The sequence below is a fragment of the Varanus komodoensis genome, unplaced genomic scaffold (genome assembly GCF_004798865.1).
Source record: "Varanus komodoensis strain SLA01 unplaced genomic scaffold, ASM479886v1 scaffold8, whole genome shotgun sequence".
Taxonomy (NCBI): Eukaryota; Metazoa; Chordata; class Lepidosauria; order Squamata; family Varanidae; genus Varanus; species Varanus komodoensis.
Window position 1 is genome coordinate 40,119,842 of NW_025336481.1, and position 17,345 is coordinate 40,137,186.

General features: G+C 44.7%; 1 protein-coding gene and 1 long non-coding RNA gene across 2 annotated transcripts in view; one reads left to right on the forward strand and one right to left on the reverse strand.

Annotated features, from left to right (window-relative positions):
• Window positions 1-6,660, reverse strand: part of LOC123036201 (perilipin-3-like) — a 14,110-nt gene extending 7,450 nt beyond the window's left edge. The window contains exons 1-3 of the mRNA XM_044455232.1: window positions 6,615-6,660; window positions 4,161-4,246; window positions 2,885-3,080 (exon numbers count right to left, since the gene is read on the reverse strand). Of these exons, the coding sequence (XP_044311167.1) occupies window positions 2,885-3,080; window positions 4,161-4,246; window positions 6,615-6,660 (328 nt within the window). The remainder of the gene's footprint in view (window positions 1-2,884; window positions 3,081-4,160; window positions 4,247-6,614) is intronic.
• Window positions 680-1,021, forward strand: LOC123036399. The gene is made up of 2 exons (XR_006417135.1): window positions 680-767; window positions 945-1,021. It is a non-coding gene; the product is annotated as an uncharacterized LOC123036399 (long non-coding RNA).
• Window positions 6,661-17,345: the final 10,685 nt, after the last annotated feature.

Sequence of the window (17,345 nt, forward strand, 5' to 3'; positions counted from 1 at the left end):
TAGGAGAGTGCACCAGGGTAGGGTTAGGGTTAGAAAAACAAGGTGTCGTGGCACAAGTTTAATGGTTGGAATGTCTGTAGAATGGGCCGAAATGATGAGCTGTGCAGAAAAAGCTACTCCAGGAAGGCTTTTTCAAAATTTCATCATTTTCAATGGAACTTTAGCACTATATTAGAGTTAGGGGTGTGCACAGGGAAGGGTTCGGGTTGGAAAAACGAGGTGTCCTGGCACAAGTTTGATCGTTGGAATGTGTTTAGAATGGGCCCAAACGATGAGCTGTGCAGGAAAAGCTACTTCAGGAAGGCTTTTTCAAAATCACATTATTTTTAATGTATCTTGAGCCCTATACTAGGGTTAGGGGAGTGCATCGAGGTAGGGTTAGGGTTAGAAAAATGAGGTGTCCTGGCACAAGTTTGATGGTTGGAATGTGTGTAAAATGGGCTAAAACGATGAGCTGTGCAGAAAAAGCTACTCCAGAAAGGGTTTTTCAAAATCGCATTATTTTCAACGGATATTTAGCTCTATAGTAGGTTTATGGGTGTGCATCGGGGTAGGGTTAGGGTTAGAAAAATGAGGTGTCTTGGCATTAGTCTGATTGTTGGAATGTGTTTATAATGCGCCAAAATGATGAGCTGTGGAGAAAAAGCCACTCCAGGAAGGCTTTTCTAAAATTTCATTATTTTCAATAGAACTTTAGTGCTATATTAGGGTTATGGGTGTGCACCAGGGTAGGGTTAGGGTTAGAAAAACAAGCTGTCCTGGCATAAGTTTGATGGTTGGAATGTGTGTAAAATGGGCTAAAACGATGAGCTGTGCAGAAAAAGCCACTCCAGGAAGGCTTTTTCAAAATTTCATTATTTTCAATGGAATTTTAGCCCTATATTAGGGTTCGGGGTGTGCATCTGGGTTGGGTAGGGCTAGAAAAACGAGGTGTATTGGCACAGATTTGATGGTTGGTATGTGTTTAGAATGGGCCGAATCGATGAGCTGTGCAGAAAAAGGTACTCCAGGAAGGCTTTTTCAAAACCACATTATTTTCAATTGAACTTTACCCTATATTAGGTTTAGGGGAGTATACCAGGGCCTGGTTAGGCCAGTGGTGCTGTAACTTGGTACACATTCCAATGCGGGCATGTACAGTCATTTGTGTCTAATAAGACCCAAGCCGCCCCGCATTGCTTCTGCCACTGAGCATCAGGTAACAGCGCACCTAGGGGCCATGCGCATGCTGGGAAAGGAATGGTGGTGCCAGGCAATGGTGTCTCGAGCTGCGACGCATTAGCTGCGACTCTTCCAAGCTTTCGCATGGCTGGTCAGTGTGCTGCCGAGCATATATATATATATTTCTTGGACTGGCTGTGAGTTGTTTTTTCTATACTAAAACCTCAGTATTCAGGTTTTATTGCAGTGTTGGCACTTTGCGATAAATACTTGGTTTTTGGTTGCAGTTTGGGCACTCAGTCTCTAAAAGTTTCGCCATCACTGCTCTAGAGGAATTACATGGGGAAGTGTCAGAGCTGAGCATTTCGTGGTGTCATCAGTACCTTCAAGAATAACATCCAACGAGAATTAAAAAATTTTGCCTAGCAGGTTGCAAGAGAAATCACTGCCTTGAATTCTTAAACTAAAGAATGGGATGCAGCAGTCTAGAAGGTGAATTTACTTTCAAGAACAAGTTACTAGGGACTGGACTACACGTACTTCCTTCTCATGATCCACTGTGGGAGAACATGCAGCATGGCTCATTTCAGTGAAAGGCAGAAGCTCGGCTTATGCCAAACCTGCCCCTGCTCAATCCAGGGATTTGGGCAGGGGGAGCCTGAACCAGAGATGTGTGGAGGACTGAACCTGGGACCTCCTGGAGGCAAAGAGGGTGCTGTGTCACCACACTGCAGTCCTCCCAGATGTGCTCCGGCATGACCTTACTGCCGTGAAGCTCCATCCCTCCAGGGATTGAAGCGGGCAAGCATTTGGGATAACAGGCACGGGCAGTGCCATACAGAGTGTGCTCATTACAGGCTTCCGAGTCAGCTTTCTACTCAGCAGCCCAAAGAAATATTATCAACTGTTCCTCTCCAGTTATACAAAAACTGGAGTGCATAATCAGTGCTACATTAATGGAAAAGTTACAGTATCTTACATGGAAGGGCTAAAACATGCACGCAGACAGGGTCTCAAAGTCATGAAATGGGCTACAAGTGGAATTAAGCTGGACCAGTAGTGGAGCGAATGCCAAACCTTCTTATTCTTCTTACATCGTATTTATACCTCATCCTTCTTCCATGTGCAAAGAACCCAGTGTGCCTAACAAGGTTCCCTTCTCTATTTTATCATCACAACAACCCTGTGAGGTAGGCTAGGTTGAGAGCCAGTGACTGGCCCAAATTCACCCAGTGAGCTTCATGCTGAGTGAGGACCAGAATCCAGATTTCCTGAGTCCTCGTCCTGCATGCTAACCGCTAAGCCACACAGTCTCTCTTTTGGGGTTTTTCTTTGTTAAATACAAGTCACAGTGGGGAGGAAGACCGGGATCAGCATACAGGGAAGGGAGATTAATTCTTTCCCTTACCTGTGCTCCTGAAAGGAAAATCACATTCCTGAACCTGCCACTAGCACTACGAAAAGTCACTGAACAAATGAGAACAGGAACTTTGTGGAATTTGCTGGCAGTCCTATAAGACCTGAGAAGCTACCCACTGCACTAGTCCTCACTGTGAATGTGTGGAGGACTGCTGAGTTTAGAAGAACTTGGATAATGAGTGTGCACTGAGGTGAGCAGTGGGAAAGGAAATCTGAAGACGATTGTGGGCGGACTGGGCCAGAATGGCTCGTTTTCATTTCTCTAAGTGATTCCACCAATTGCACTGTGTACACATCGACTCACTCTGAGGTTCAAACGACGTCAAAAGTGGCTGTGCCCGGCTGACTGCAGCTCCTGTGAGGGACTTCACACCTTTCTCAGCTCCATCACACACTGTCTGAAGGTAGGAGCTTTTTCTCTTGATGGAAGTGTAGTTTGAAGACACCAAGTCACAGACAGAACAAACCAAGGGCAGGCTGCCAACTCTCTTCAAGATATTCTGGCAGGAAAGCACAGGAAAACAATGCAGTTGCCACACGGATGGGTGCATGGAATAGAAGCCATGCTCCCCCCCCCCCCCGCCCAGAACTCGTTCACATCTGGGGAGGTGCAATGCAGCTCCCTGTGGGGTGCAGCTAGGTAATTTAGGCCCTCGACTTGGTGGTTTTATGGGGCCCCCTTTGGGTGGTCATGACTTCATCCGTGAAGGACATAACTTTTATTTCTATTTTCCTTGCCCCACAGCTGTCATTCCACGTTCTGTTTCTACATCCCTTATATGTCAGAACAACAACAAAACTGTTTGCTGACTCTGATTAAAAATATATCCTCAGCCCATGCAGTTTTGCTTTGCAAGGAACAAAAGGAAGCTTGCTTCTATGGCCCTGATGGCACCTTCCCCACCCCATCTCATACTCTGGGGTCCCGGATCCTGGCCTAAGGATCTCATCTAGGTTAGGGGGTGCTAATGACTTAAAGTGCAAAAATGCCCAAGGCTAGCGCAGCAACATGGACAAAACCAATCTGTGCCTGTGCTTGATAAAATGCAGGTATGTTATGAGAGTTGTATGTTCATTTACTTTGTTGGGCATACCCTGACAAGCCATGCCTTTCTTGTTTTAAATGATCTTTCATTATATTTTCTTTCCAATAAATAGCATAGTTAAATTGTTGTAAGCCGCCCCGAATTGTTGTAAGCTGCCCCGAGGCTTCGGCGAATGGGGCGGCATAAAAATGTTTTAATAAAGAAATAAAATAAATAAACCAACCAATATAAAAGGCATAAACCCAATGAAAATTCAGAAACTACAATTCATGTAGTTGTAGTGAAGGCAATCATACCGCATTAATACTGTCGTTACATCCTTCCAGAAAGATCTGCATTGACCTGAGAAATGTTGGACTGACAAATGATCGTTTATATATGAAAGAAATACAAGCTATCTGTGAATTTTCACTTCTCTCAGCCATGATGGAAAATATTCTGGTCAGAGCAGCGAAAAACAGCAAGAGGAAAGGCACCACCAACAATTCTTTGGACAGAAACATAGTCTGCAAACAAAGACAAATACATATATACCTCCTTGTCAAGGCTTTCTACAGAGGTCACTGAAGATATGGTGCTTGATTCAGGCTTCTTGGGAGACATGATGGGTTCACTGGACACTGGAAGAGAAAGTTGGAGCCATATTTATGGCTTCATTAATGGCCACAAATATTCCCCATGCCCAGGGGGTGTCTGTGGGAGCAGAAGATGGGAAAGCCATGTCTGAATCATCCCTGGACCAAAAAACTGTGCACATTCCAGCCCCATACAGCTTTCTTTTGGTTCATAAGGGGCAAAAATATCCCCTCAAAGCCATCTGTGGGATATATAGAGAGAGAGATATGTAACATGCTAGAAACATGCATGTAACAAAGTAGAAAAAGTGATCCAGTGAAGCAGATTTAACTTCCCGTGCAGAATTTCCCTATGTAAAGTGAAAATGGCCAAGAAATTCACTGAGTTCTGCTATTGGAACACTTTATTGTTCTAACCAAAGTAAACATATGGAGATTTTTTACAAATAGTGTTTCTCAAGCAAAACCAGCAGAGGGAAGCAGACTTCTTTTGACATCATTCACTTACATTTGTTTTGGAACATTTTGCTATCCTGACTTCCACTAGAACTTAGATAAATGTCCCTCCAAATTAATTTTGGGAGTTTGTCAGTAGGCAGGCAGAGGCCGCTTCCTAGCTTTGCTGAGGCCGCATCCCTGAAGATGCTGGGGTTTCAGTGCACACAAATGCCCACTTGAGATTCTTCACCCTATTTGTGGGGAGAAAAATTGATGGGAGGGGGATATTCACCAAATTTCTCCAAGGGGAGGAGCACATCCTCGATTTCCCTCAGAGTGGGTACAACATTTGCTGTGGCAGCAGCCAAGCTTTTCTCTTTTTTCATTGTTGCAACATCAGCCTGGCCACCGTTCTGCATACTTCACAATGTAATGAGATCAGTGTTGTTTGAGGGCACTGGGACGTTGGGGGAACAAAGGCAGCCCTTAAAAAAAATAGCAGAGAATATATTTAAGGGGTGGGGGAGAAAGGAAAAAGGGAATCCCCCTTGCCTTCAAAAAAAGTCTTTTAAGAAATTCTACTAAGCTTCAGAAACATCTGTGTCCCTCCATAGTTACGTGGAATGAGCAGACATTTATGTAAAATTTATGAGTAGACATTTGTATTACCTTTTTTTTTTTTTTTGGCAATACCTGGCTTAGACTGATGGCAGATGGAAGATGTTTGAATTATTCCATTAGCCTTATTCTTCACTCTGATGACTCACTGTGTTGACATCTTGGGCATTCCCCATTAGTGGAGGACGACATTGTCCTTCTGGAAGATGCTTCCAGTGCTGTGCTTCACAACATCATTCCCAGAGTGCACCAGGAGGGTGGGCTGAAAGCAGGCCTGTTCTGCCTTGCCATTGGCTAACTGTCATCAGGAAGATCACCCTGATGACCAGTCACGGACTTTCCATTGTTTCTTCAGTCTCATCAGAACTGAGATCAGAGGCCATGTCAACCACATGGATTGGTTTCATTATGAATGCTTGTTCGGCTGGATTCAGCAGGCATTAAAGCTACAACCCAATGCAAACTCATTTGGGAGGAGACCTCGTTGAACCTGGTGGGGCTCCCCTCTCAGTGGCAGCAAAAAAGAAACCTTAGGAAAGGACCATGCAGCTTTGTGTCTGTCACTGCTAACTGGGAAATGGGTGAAAAATTCTTCTCATCCTGGAGCAATCTGATAAAACGGTCTCCTATCTCCTCTACCCACAAATAAGTGTCAAGAATTCATTTGCACCCAGCCACTGGATTCCACAGCCCTTCTAGAAAACTCCTAAGAAGTCTTTATTTTCACTTAATGAGCACCAGGCCTCTTCAATTTTCCCAGCTCCTCTTCAATGCAAAGTTTAAAGTTCCAGCCAAATATTGTTCGATTGGTTTGTAAGCCACCCAGGTTCAGGATGTCAACACATCCTCAGTCTCAAAGAGTTCCTCTCCACCCAGTGAATGGCAGCCTTTTGCTACAACTCCAGGCTTGGCGTGCTCAGGACTGGAGCTCCTAATTTTTTGGTGGCCATCCAGCCAGCACTTTGTGCTTATCAGTTTGCACCCTGAAACATTTGTATGCAAGCTTTTAGCTACCTTCCAAGAGAACTTGCAAATGCAAATTAATAATCGCAAAGCCCTATACCATATACGACAGAACAGACAAAATAGTAGAACAGTAAAATCTGTAGATCAGATAATTAAATAATTAAAATAATATAATTAGTGCATGGTTTCACCAGAATTTTGACATTTTCAAAGGGTGGGTAAATAAAGGTTTTCACCTGGGGGCTGGAGGTCACTATGTTGGAGCCAGAAAAGCATTTTGGGGTACCACAACTGAAAATATTCTTTTCCCAGTCACAGCTACCTAATATGTGACATGGTATGCCGCTGGGAGAAGGTTCTTACTAATATGAATGCTATTATATTAACCTACCTGAAGGATTGCTACTGGACTGTGAGAAGTTTTCAGGTGACATCATGGTTGCAATAGCGCGACGTAGTTTACGCAGCTTCAGTTCTAGATTTAAAGTTTGCAAACCGGTTATGGATCTGCTGAGAAGTTGGAGTTAAGAACTTTGAAATATATTTGCCCACATCCACAGATCTCCCAAACAAGATTCAAGGGATAATCCTTTGCAAAGAAATTCATCCTCTAGGGCTTGGGCCCTACAGAAAATAATTTAGGACAAGGAGAGCAGAAAGAGAAAACAGGAGTGCTTTTATTCAGGACAAAAATGTGCATGGGAGTACCAGGCCCAAAGAGACCAGGGACTGGTGCTGCTGAATGACAGCATGGCAACATAGATCTGTTTGCAGGCATCAGGCATCTGGTATCATAATTTCTTATTATGGTTGTGTAGCTGCCTGAGGCATTTGGGAACCGAATGAGGTCCGCCTGGCACCGTCATTACTGGTTTTTCGGCGCCAGGTAAAGACCTTTTTATTTAAACATCATTTTAATTGTTAAAATATATGATCTGGCCAGGGCAACAACTTCTTCCTTCTCTTTTCTCCTCCTATATTCTTTATTTACTTATTTTATACTGTTAATTTTAATTTTATATTATTATGTTTGTATCTCAGTGTATTTTTTGTATTTTTGTATTTAGTGGTAATTTATTATGTTCTATTGTATTTCAATGTATTTTATTGTGTTGTAAGCCGCCCCGAGGCTTCGGCAAGGGGAGGCATAGAAATGTTATAACAACAACAACAACAACGACAACAACAACATCCTTCTCATCTCCAGCCCTGGGAAAGGCCAAAAAACCTTACTTCTCTTATGACAAAAGAAGAAAATTTAAGACTCCTAATGTTTGGTTTCAAAAATGTCTGCTTGTTTACCAGCTTTTCAGAGCACAGCAGAAATGACCAGACAGAACATGCTTTTCCTTGTCAGATCCGTGAGAAAGTGACCTCAGTTGGCAACCCCAGGTGTCTATTCCATAGCAATGAATCCAGAATAAAAAATGAATTGTTATCTTAATGTATGTTCACTGGAAGAATGGATGGAGATGGCAAGAATAAGAAGGCTTACAAGGTACACAGGATGGGTATGCAGAAACAGAAATATAAATTCTGTCTCACTTTTTTTCCAGAACTTCTGTAGCTTCTGAGAGACGTCTTTCTCTTTTTCCGTCCCTGGAAGTGACATTTCCCAGCACAGATAGGGCAAAGTGCTGTCAGTCATGGAACCTTGAAACCTCTCTCTTCTCTTCCACCCCCACGGATGAACGCATCAACAATCCCCATGGATTGCTGCCTTAGAATACAGGGACCCAAGAGAGATGCCGTGCCATCCACTGCATTCAACACTCCCCTCTGAGAGCTTTCTCCTCCTTCGTTTCATGGCTTGGCCATGGAATGGCAGGTTCAGTACCGCCTGAAAAGCTTTGGAGCAATTAAATTTCCACAGATGACTGAATGAGTTCATGACAGCTGTCACGGAAGGCTCAAACCTGGTGTGAGACCCTCTTTGGACCTCTGGCTTAGCAGACCATGCAACCTGTGACGGCAGTCCAGTTCTCCATCGTGGCCACCCTGACTGAAAGGCTCTGTTGTCATAAATATTCGTGATCTGTGGGTGTTGTGTTTGATTCTTCGCACTTGTACAGTAGCAATGCTTTGCGGTGATTTAGAAAAATAGCACACTTCAGATATTCTCAAACTGTTGCCTTCGGCCTGCCATATGTCAGTTTTAAGAAGAATTCTCCTTGGCTTCCAGTGCTTGAGGGATAGCTGCACAAATTCACTGGGAAGAATGTATACGCAGAAGCACCCGCTACTCCAAAGCTGTAAGTTGCTCCTCACTGAGCACTTTCAGCGAATGTATGACAGATGGAACAGATATAAACAAATCAAGGATGAGTTTAGGCACTGTCCTCAAATGTGTGGGTCTGAATATAAGCCATTTTGTCTGCCATGTTGGTGGTCCAGTTCTCATAGCAGAATTTAACTGTGGCTCAGAACAAAATCATCCCTCATGGGGACAATTAAACTCAAGAGAAGGGCTGTTTCTTTATAGGCAGCTTTTTCTCATCCGCTTTGGAGCACAGCTAGAATTCTTGGTTTGGTTTGGGTTTTTTTTACAACACAAGCCCCATCCAGACCATTCGCACTCGGTTCTGGAGCACCTCTGAGCAAGACACCCTCCAGGGGCTTCCTCCCTCTGAGTCTACCTTCTCACAGCATTAGCGCCAGCTGCGCTTCCTTCCCACACCCTCTCACTGAGCGCTTGCTTGCTGGACAGAGAGCCAGAAGGCAGGCAGTGGTGTGCATTCTGTAGGCCAGGGCAGGCGAGATGAATGAGCAGATCAGGGAGGCGATGGTGAGAAGGGGAGCAAAGCCAGCTATGCCTGCTGTAAGTGCTGCCCACGCCTCACACAGGTAGCTTGCGGGAGGGAACCAGTGTGGCCAGGAGTGCTGCTCAGCCCCTCTGTTGCAGCTCTGTCCCCCACACAGGTGCAGAGAAGATATGAAGGCGAGGGCCTGCCCTTCATGCTTCGTATGCACTGAACTACACTATTTATTCTAGTTATATCCCACCTTTGGTGGCTTGCGTAACCCTCCTCTCTGTTCTATCTTCACAACAACCCTGCGAGGTAGGGGAGGCTGAAAGTCAGTGACTCGCCCAAAGGCACTCAGTGAACCTCATGGCCAAGTGAGGACTAGAACCCGGATTTCCCAGGTGCCGGCTCAACACTCTGCCATGCTGGCTCTTGGCTCCCCTGTATGACTTGGAACACAACCCATGCAGCACCCCAGGTCATGCAGAAGGCCTCTCGCTCCACAGCAGGCTGCCCAGTTGGATCTTCTCCACAAATATGTGGACTTTGCAGAGGGTGGTCCTTCCTTTTGGAAAGCTGGAAGAGCACAGTCTCTAGTTAACAATGCTTCTCTTTGCTTAAGGTCTAAGAAGTTTAAGATGAGAGTGGATAACTGCCTGTCCACAGTTAGTGCCACAGGCTGAGAGGCTCGCTGGTCCCCCAGCCCAGGGGCGGGCTGAAGGCAGCACTGATGCTTTGAACCTCCTCGCCTGGAAGCCCATGTCAGTGTGGCGCAGTGGCTAAGAGTGCAGATCTGGGTCTCGGGCAGTCTGGGTTCGCATCCCCACTCTGCTGTGGAGCCCACTGGGTGACGTTGGGCCGGGCACCACCTTTCAGCTGAACCCACTTCGCCGGCTTGTGCAACAAGGCAGGATTTAAAAGAAGACATGGCCAACAGTGAGGATAGCGGTGGGTTGACATTTAAAGCATCTGGAGAGCTAGTTTCTGCCCACCCCAGCCCTGGTCGGTCTTCTCCGCAGTGCTAAGATCCCTGCACTGCCATTGTCAGTCCTCTTTGTAAGTGCCTGTCCCCCAGTAGTGGGACCAGGTGACCGGACAATGCTGGCGAGGTGCTGGTGTGTGCAGCTCTCCCCTTCACACAACTCTAATGCAAGAGGGGCTTTCAGTGACCACAAAGAGTGACATGATCTGATGAAACAGGCATTGCTTCTTGTGGCAGTGCGACTGGCTGGAATTCAGTTCTGCAAATGTTCCATGTACTTGCCGAGGGCTGGATCACTTTGGCGCTTTTTGTTTCTCCGGTAGTTTTTACAGCAGAATGAGCTATTCACCTTCCCAGCACTTTGCAGAGTAATAGTTCCTCTTTAATTTCTGCACAAACTGCAAAGCTGAAAGGCACAAGAGATTTTCCAGGAAAAGGTTAGCAAGCGGGGAGACTGACATGAGGCATTTTTACATGCTGGACTCAGGCACGTCACATGATGCTCCCATGATGCTCATTCCAAACAATCCTAGGGAAGTAAAATTACCTGGTCATTACCCTCCCTCCAGGACAATTGACAAGATTGTGATTAAAATGATTCTCTGTATTTATTGTTTAGCGAGCTTCTATGCCGCCCCATTTGCCGAAGCCTTGGGGCAGCTCACAACAATAAATAAATACATATCAACCATATAAAAACAATATAATAACAATATAATTGGAGATGTCCTGGCCAAAGATATAAAATCAATAAATAATGTTAACAATTAAAATGACGTTTAAATAAAAAGGTCTTGGCCTGGTGCTGAAAAGCAAATAACGACAGCCCCAGGCGGACCTCTCTGGGGAGTGCATTCCATAGATTGGGTGCCACCGCAGAGAAAGCCCTCCTCCTGGTGCTTACCCTCCTAATATCCTTCACAGAGGGTTCCCGGAGGAGGGCCTCTCCCGCTGATCTCAAGGGAGCGCTTGGACGTAAGTGCTCCTTTAGGTATTTAAAACAAGGATGATTTTGTTTTAAATCATCTGCCTGGCGACAGTGACACACGCGTTGGTAACTTCCCGATTAGATTTCTGCAACGTGCTCTACATGGGGCTACCCTTGAAGACGGTCCGGATACTTCAACTGGTGCAGAATAGAGCTGCCAGGCTGCTGACGGGGACTGGGCATTGTTCTCATATAACCCCAGTTCTCTGTCAGCTCCACTGGCTCCCGATTGAAGTCCAGGCCCAATTCAAGGTGCTGGTTATGACCTATAAAGCCCTCAATGGCTTGGGTCCTGGGTATCTAAAGGAAAATTTGCATCCATATATGCCCTCCCGCCCCTTGAGATCAGCAACAGATGCCCTTCTCCAGGAAACCTCTGTGAATGATATTAGGAGGGTGAGTACCCGGAGGAGGGCCTTCTCTGCTGTGGCACCCCATCTATGGAATGCGCTCCCCAGAGAGGTCCTCCTGGCACCATCGTTATTTGTTTTTTGGTGCCAGGCTAAGACCTTTTTATTTAAAACTTATTTTAAGTGTTAATTTATTGGCTATTTGTAGGATTTTAAATTTTTTAAGCCAGATGCACTGGGTTTTAATATTTTTATTGTATAATCTTTGTTTTTGTTGTAAGCCGCCCCGAGGCTTCATTGCGATGGGGGCGGCATAAAAATGTTTTAAATAAATAAATGATCTGGGGCTGAAAACAAAATCCTAGGAGGGGAGATAATTGGGCACGTTCAGTCTCAAAAAGAGAAGACTGAGGGGAGATATGATAGCACCCAAAAGTACTTGAAAGGCTGTCACAAAGAGGAAGGACAGGATATCTTCTCGATCATCCCAGAGTGCAGGAAGCAGAATAACAGGCTCAGGTTACAGGAAACCAACAACACACACAATATGATGGTCACTTATTTTTTTTAAGGAGACAACACAACTGCTGCAGAAAAGCACTGGAAAGTGCAGCTTCTGGATTCATAAAATTATTTTTCAGGATACAATATATTCTTGCAGCCACAGGGTGGCGTTCAGTAATACATATTGGATGGTTTCATTTTTTTTATAAGTAAAATAAGATGAAGGCTTGTTGCCCTGAATGAAAAGTACTAATAAACCTGAAACAATTACAATATGACTGCTTGAGCTTGCACTTACATGCGTCTTCACAGTCCCTGTCTTCATACACCAGAATTGTCAGCCCTGAATGGGTAAGATTTAAGGGATTAAGAAAGTATTTACCTTGCCACAGTTGTATTGTTGTTCTTATGACCTTTGGTATTATTTCATATAAATATATTTGAAAACAGTGCCTTGCAAGCAGGAAGGTATGAACTATGAGGCACTGCCCGGTTAAGGAGGTGGAGTTCTTGCAGCCCGACATGTGGATGCATTCCTGCAGTTTGTGAGTGTTCCCAAACAGGGCTTCCATGCAGCCTTGGAAGTCCATAATGTTCCAAGTGCATCATATTCTATTTGAGACGGGTGAGCCAACTACAGCCTTTCCTAGAGAGCACTAGTTTGGTCACAGTTCCCCAGGTTCTCTTGACATCAAGGCTGGGTTGCTCTGATATGTTGCAGGTGGGACCTTCCAGAATCTGCAGTTAATGCAGGTTTTGAACTGCACCAGGCCATTAACTGTGTTTGAGTAGCCGGAACAAAGCACGCCTGTGTTGAAGCAACTTCACGGGCTCGAATTCTCTTTCTGAACTCAGCTCTAGGAGGTGGCATGGACCCATAAAATTCTACATGGCTTAGAACTCATTAAGTGACCAGCCATTTTCTCCCCTACCAGTCTGCCCATTGACTGAGGTCATCCTCTGAGATCCTCTAGCTGCTGATGCCTTTAGGTGAGGTGGAGATGTTTTCTTTAGTAATTCCCTATCTTTAAATGCACTTCCCTTTATTTATTTATTTATTTATTTATTTATTTATTAAAACATTTTTATGCCGCCCCATTCGCCGAAGCCTCGGGGCGGCTTACAACAATAAATTAAAATAATTATAATATTAAATTAAAAATATAAACATTAAATTAAAAATACAAGAATACAATATAAAATAAGCCGCCCTGGCCAGATAAAATCCAATAATGTTAACAGTTAAAATGCTGCTTAAATTGTGACATGGAGCAAAGCCCTTTATATTTTCACACATGGCTGAAGTTTTATTTTACAGGTTTTGACTCCAGCATTTTGAGGACTCTTGGGCAAGACACCCTCAATAGGCCTCTTCTCTCAGTGGGTGAGTTCACACAACAAGGACAAGCCATGATGGTTTCTTATGCAGGATTGTCTGTCATGTTGTCTGAACCCTATCTTGGTATTTCACCATGATACCTTTGCTTTTTCAGCAACCACAATAAAAAAACAGTGGTCTATTCTATGATATCTACTCTTCATCATCAGTTTCTCTGATCCTCAAAACCCAGCATCGTGGTTTCCAGCATCCTGATATGCAGCTGCCAAAGAATTCACTGAAAAGAATTCAGTTGCAGGAGCTGCACCAGCCACCCGACATGGGACTGGATTTCAGGCATGGTGACTGATGGGATGCACATGAACAGTGGAAGGACTGAACAAGGAGAATGGAAACCATGCTACTGTGGAAACCATCTGGTCATCTGCCAGGCACATCCAGGCAGAAAAGCAGAAGACCATGGAAACCTGTGAACCCAGCCAGTGAGTCTTCTTCTCTGCACCAGGGCATTGAGCAAACAGGCTTCAGGGAGAAAAAGAGAAGCTATTCCAGCATGCCCCTGTTGGGGAGTGGGTGCTCGATGCATGACCCATCATGCCTCCCCTCGACACCAGCCCTGCTCTCAACCTTTTTAGCTTTCAAAGCAGATTGGCTTTGTGCTTAATCGTCCTGTGGTTTGGATTTCTTGTGTAACTGTTACTGCTTTTTTGAATGTTTAATATTTTTATTATAAATCTCATCTTTTAAAAATATTAAACCATCTTGGGAACACTGTGCATGGAAGGTGCAGATTATAAGTAAGCAAACATAGATGGTGGAAAATATACAAATCTCTTCAAATGGCTGCTGTTCCTCCTTCCATAAACTTTGCTCACATCATTTGAAAATTAGGAATTATCAACATGTGGACAGGAATGGATGAAACTGCCAGTTTTGCTTCTTGCCCTAATTCATTCTTAGAGTCTCATGTTCTTTCTTCCCCAATTATGAGGAAATATGTGGAACGCTGCTCAGTGCTTACCAAAAACTGAATGAACAACATTCTCATTCAGCTGCTCAACCAGCAAATTCCCTGCACAGAGAAGGGCCTGCCCTGTAGTGCTGAAGGATGAGGAGCTGGTCACAAAAAAGAGATAGTGATCCAGACAGGAAGGCTGGGAGAAGGTCTAGCAGGGCACTCCTACTCCACGAGTGGACAGCAGAAGACCTGAGCACCACGGGGAGGGCAGGAACAGGGCTAGGAGGCTCAGTTCTGCTTGCTTCTCCACATGTGGATGGCAGGAGGACAGGCTGACATGTAGGGCCTGGGAACATGGCCAGCAGGCATGATCCAACTTCCCTGCCCATTACAGAAACATAGAGAAATAGAAACAGGGTGAGTCAGAAGGGGTCTCCTGGAGCATCTAGTCTGACCCCCGGCTCCAGCCAGCTCCACTCATGACATGCCCACCATGTGCATGTCCAGGCTATCCTTGAACACCCGCACCGATGGGGCCTCAACCACCTCCTGTGGAAGCCCATTCTATACCCTCAGGGTCCTAACTGTCAGGAAGAACTTCCTGGCATCCAAATTGAACCTTGGTTCCTTGAGCTTGGTCAACATTCCCGCTCCACATGTTGATTGCAAACCTGATCACCATGTGGTGGTTGGGAACAGAGCCACCAGGTGTGATCCTGCTCCCTTCCCTATCCCACTTCCACCATGTCGAATTTCCACAGTGCATGAGTCTTCTGCATAGAGCTTTGGTGCCCCCCACAACTCCTTCCCCCTATTCAGCCACTTCTCAGCACGTTTGGTTCCTACTGTCACTTACTGTAGTTGAGACTCACACCAGGGAGGGAATGTTCTGTGGTTGCTTCTTGAGACTCGGCCTGTACACGCCAAAACACAGCTCTGATGTGTAGAAATCTGGGCCTGGGGCATTTCCCCTGCCCTGGTGAAGCACAGGCAAAATAGCAGCCGATCCCCAGAAAGCAAGTGTAGCTTCTCCCAAGTTCCTCCGGAAAACCTACAGTCTGTAGCTCTGGAAGTTCTAAATAGGTGTCCATATCAGAATGATTTATGGTGTTCTTGTGCTTCACAGCTTCTTCTGCAGCCCACATTGAACTCTGAGTCATCCACTTACATTTCTGAGGGGGATGAAAAAGGAGAAAAATAACCTTGTAGCAGCATCAAGATGGAAGTGCGCTGAATCTAGCTCTCTAGGGGAGCAAAAATAATAAAAGCAATCAGGTATAATTGCACATGGCAAACAGAAAATATTTCCCCTTTACTTGAAACGGTCGTGCAATTGTGTGCTGCAGAAGAGCGTCAAATTACAAGCAATTCTTCTAAATAGACTGGTAGTATTCAGTTTTCCTTCAGGATTACAATGAGTAGAGTTTGAATTGGTTCCCAGCCATCCTTCCTGCCTCTGCTTCTGGTCTCTTATTAATTTTTTTCCACAGATGTGAGGGTTTATTTATTTATTGAGGGAATTATCTACTCCCCTTCCACATGGCTCAGGCAAGCCGCTCACAGCCGGCTTGTACTATGAGAGGCTTAGAGCCAATGCTGCTGCTTGTTGGTTTGGGTGATGTTTGCAAAAACCTAGTTACAAAAGCATGAATTCTGCAGCATGCCCTGGGCCACAATACATATTTATTTATTTGTTTAAAATATTTATACCCTGCCCTATGCACAAAAGCGTCTCAGGGCGGCTTACAAAAATCAAAGCAACAATCCAACAAATTAACAATAATTAAATAAATAGTTAAATATACACATAAAATCAATAACATTTCACAAATAAAGGGAAAAAATGAAAAAATCAAGAATAAAAACAAAGTCGAAAACCAAAAAGGGACTGTGAAGTTAAAACCTGATTAAAATTCCTAACATTTAAAATGATGGGCAAATAAAAAGGTTTTCAACTGGCACCGAAAGGAATATAAAGTTGGGGACAGTTTGCGTGGATGGTGCTGGAGACAGGAGTTTACCAGTACGTGTGACCTCTGTGATACAAGTTTTGGAAAGACTGGTTACTTTTGCAAGTTATGTTTTCTTTCTGAGCTGTGTGTTTAAAAAAATCACATCTCTTCAACTGTGAAAAAGGAACAGAAAGGAAACAAAAGACTCTAATGGCCAAACTAGACAGGTTGTTGCTTGTGCAGTTAAAAATCACATGAAATGCTTTTTAAAAAGCAAAATGCAAGATCCAGGCTTTTCTTTTGGGGGTCCAGGCTTTTCTTACCACTGTGGACCTGCAAGCACTTTGAGGAAGGACAAAATCTCTTCTTGATCATCCTGGAGTGCAGGACACAGAAAAACGAACGGAGTTCAGTTACAGGAGACCAGATCCTAGCTAGACATCAGAAAAAAATCTCCTCACTGTCAGAGCAGCACAATAGTGGAACCCATGACCTTGAGAAGAGAAGACTGAGGGGGGACATGGGATCCCTCTATAAGTACCTCAAAGGCTGTCCCGGAGAGGAAGGTCAAGATCTCTTCTTGCTGATGCCAGAGTGTAGGATGCGGAATAATCACTTCAAGTTGCAACAACCCAAATTCAGGCTGGACATCAGGAAAAGCTTCCTCACTGTCAGAGCAAGACGACAGTGGAACCAGCTGTCCGGAGAGGTGGCGTGCTCTCTCACACTAGAGACATTCGAAAAGAAACTGAACAGCCATCTGAGTGGGAGGGTGGAACATGGTCCTGCAACAGCTGTTGGCCCTGATGGCCTTCTTGACCCCATCCAACTCTACTATTCTATGACCTGATCCAGATCAGTCTCCCCACACTTGTTACTTGCATGGGAAGAAAAGCTGAAGCATTTAGGGTGATGCAAATGGCAACCAACGGGGGCTCTGTTCCAGATGGGGAGGCTAATGCCCCCCAATTCTCAGTTCTGATCCGGACACTGCCATATGCTATTTTCTTCTCAAAAGCTATTTACACAACCCAATGGTGAGGGACTGTCTTATCACAAATAGTTGTAAGCCATTTGGGGAATCTTTCTGACTAAACAGGTGGTTAAAAGAGCATTTAAAAAATAAGTGGTGATAGCATTAATGATATAGTATTTATTTTGGCAAAGATTATTCTGAAGGTTTGTGGGGGTAAGAAATATTCAGAAAAAACCCCTCTTGTTTCCTTCATGCATTCCTGCCCCCATCCTGGATGTTTTCCAGAAAAAATAGAACATTTGGCAATTTGGAGGAACTGGCGGGGGGAA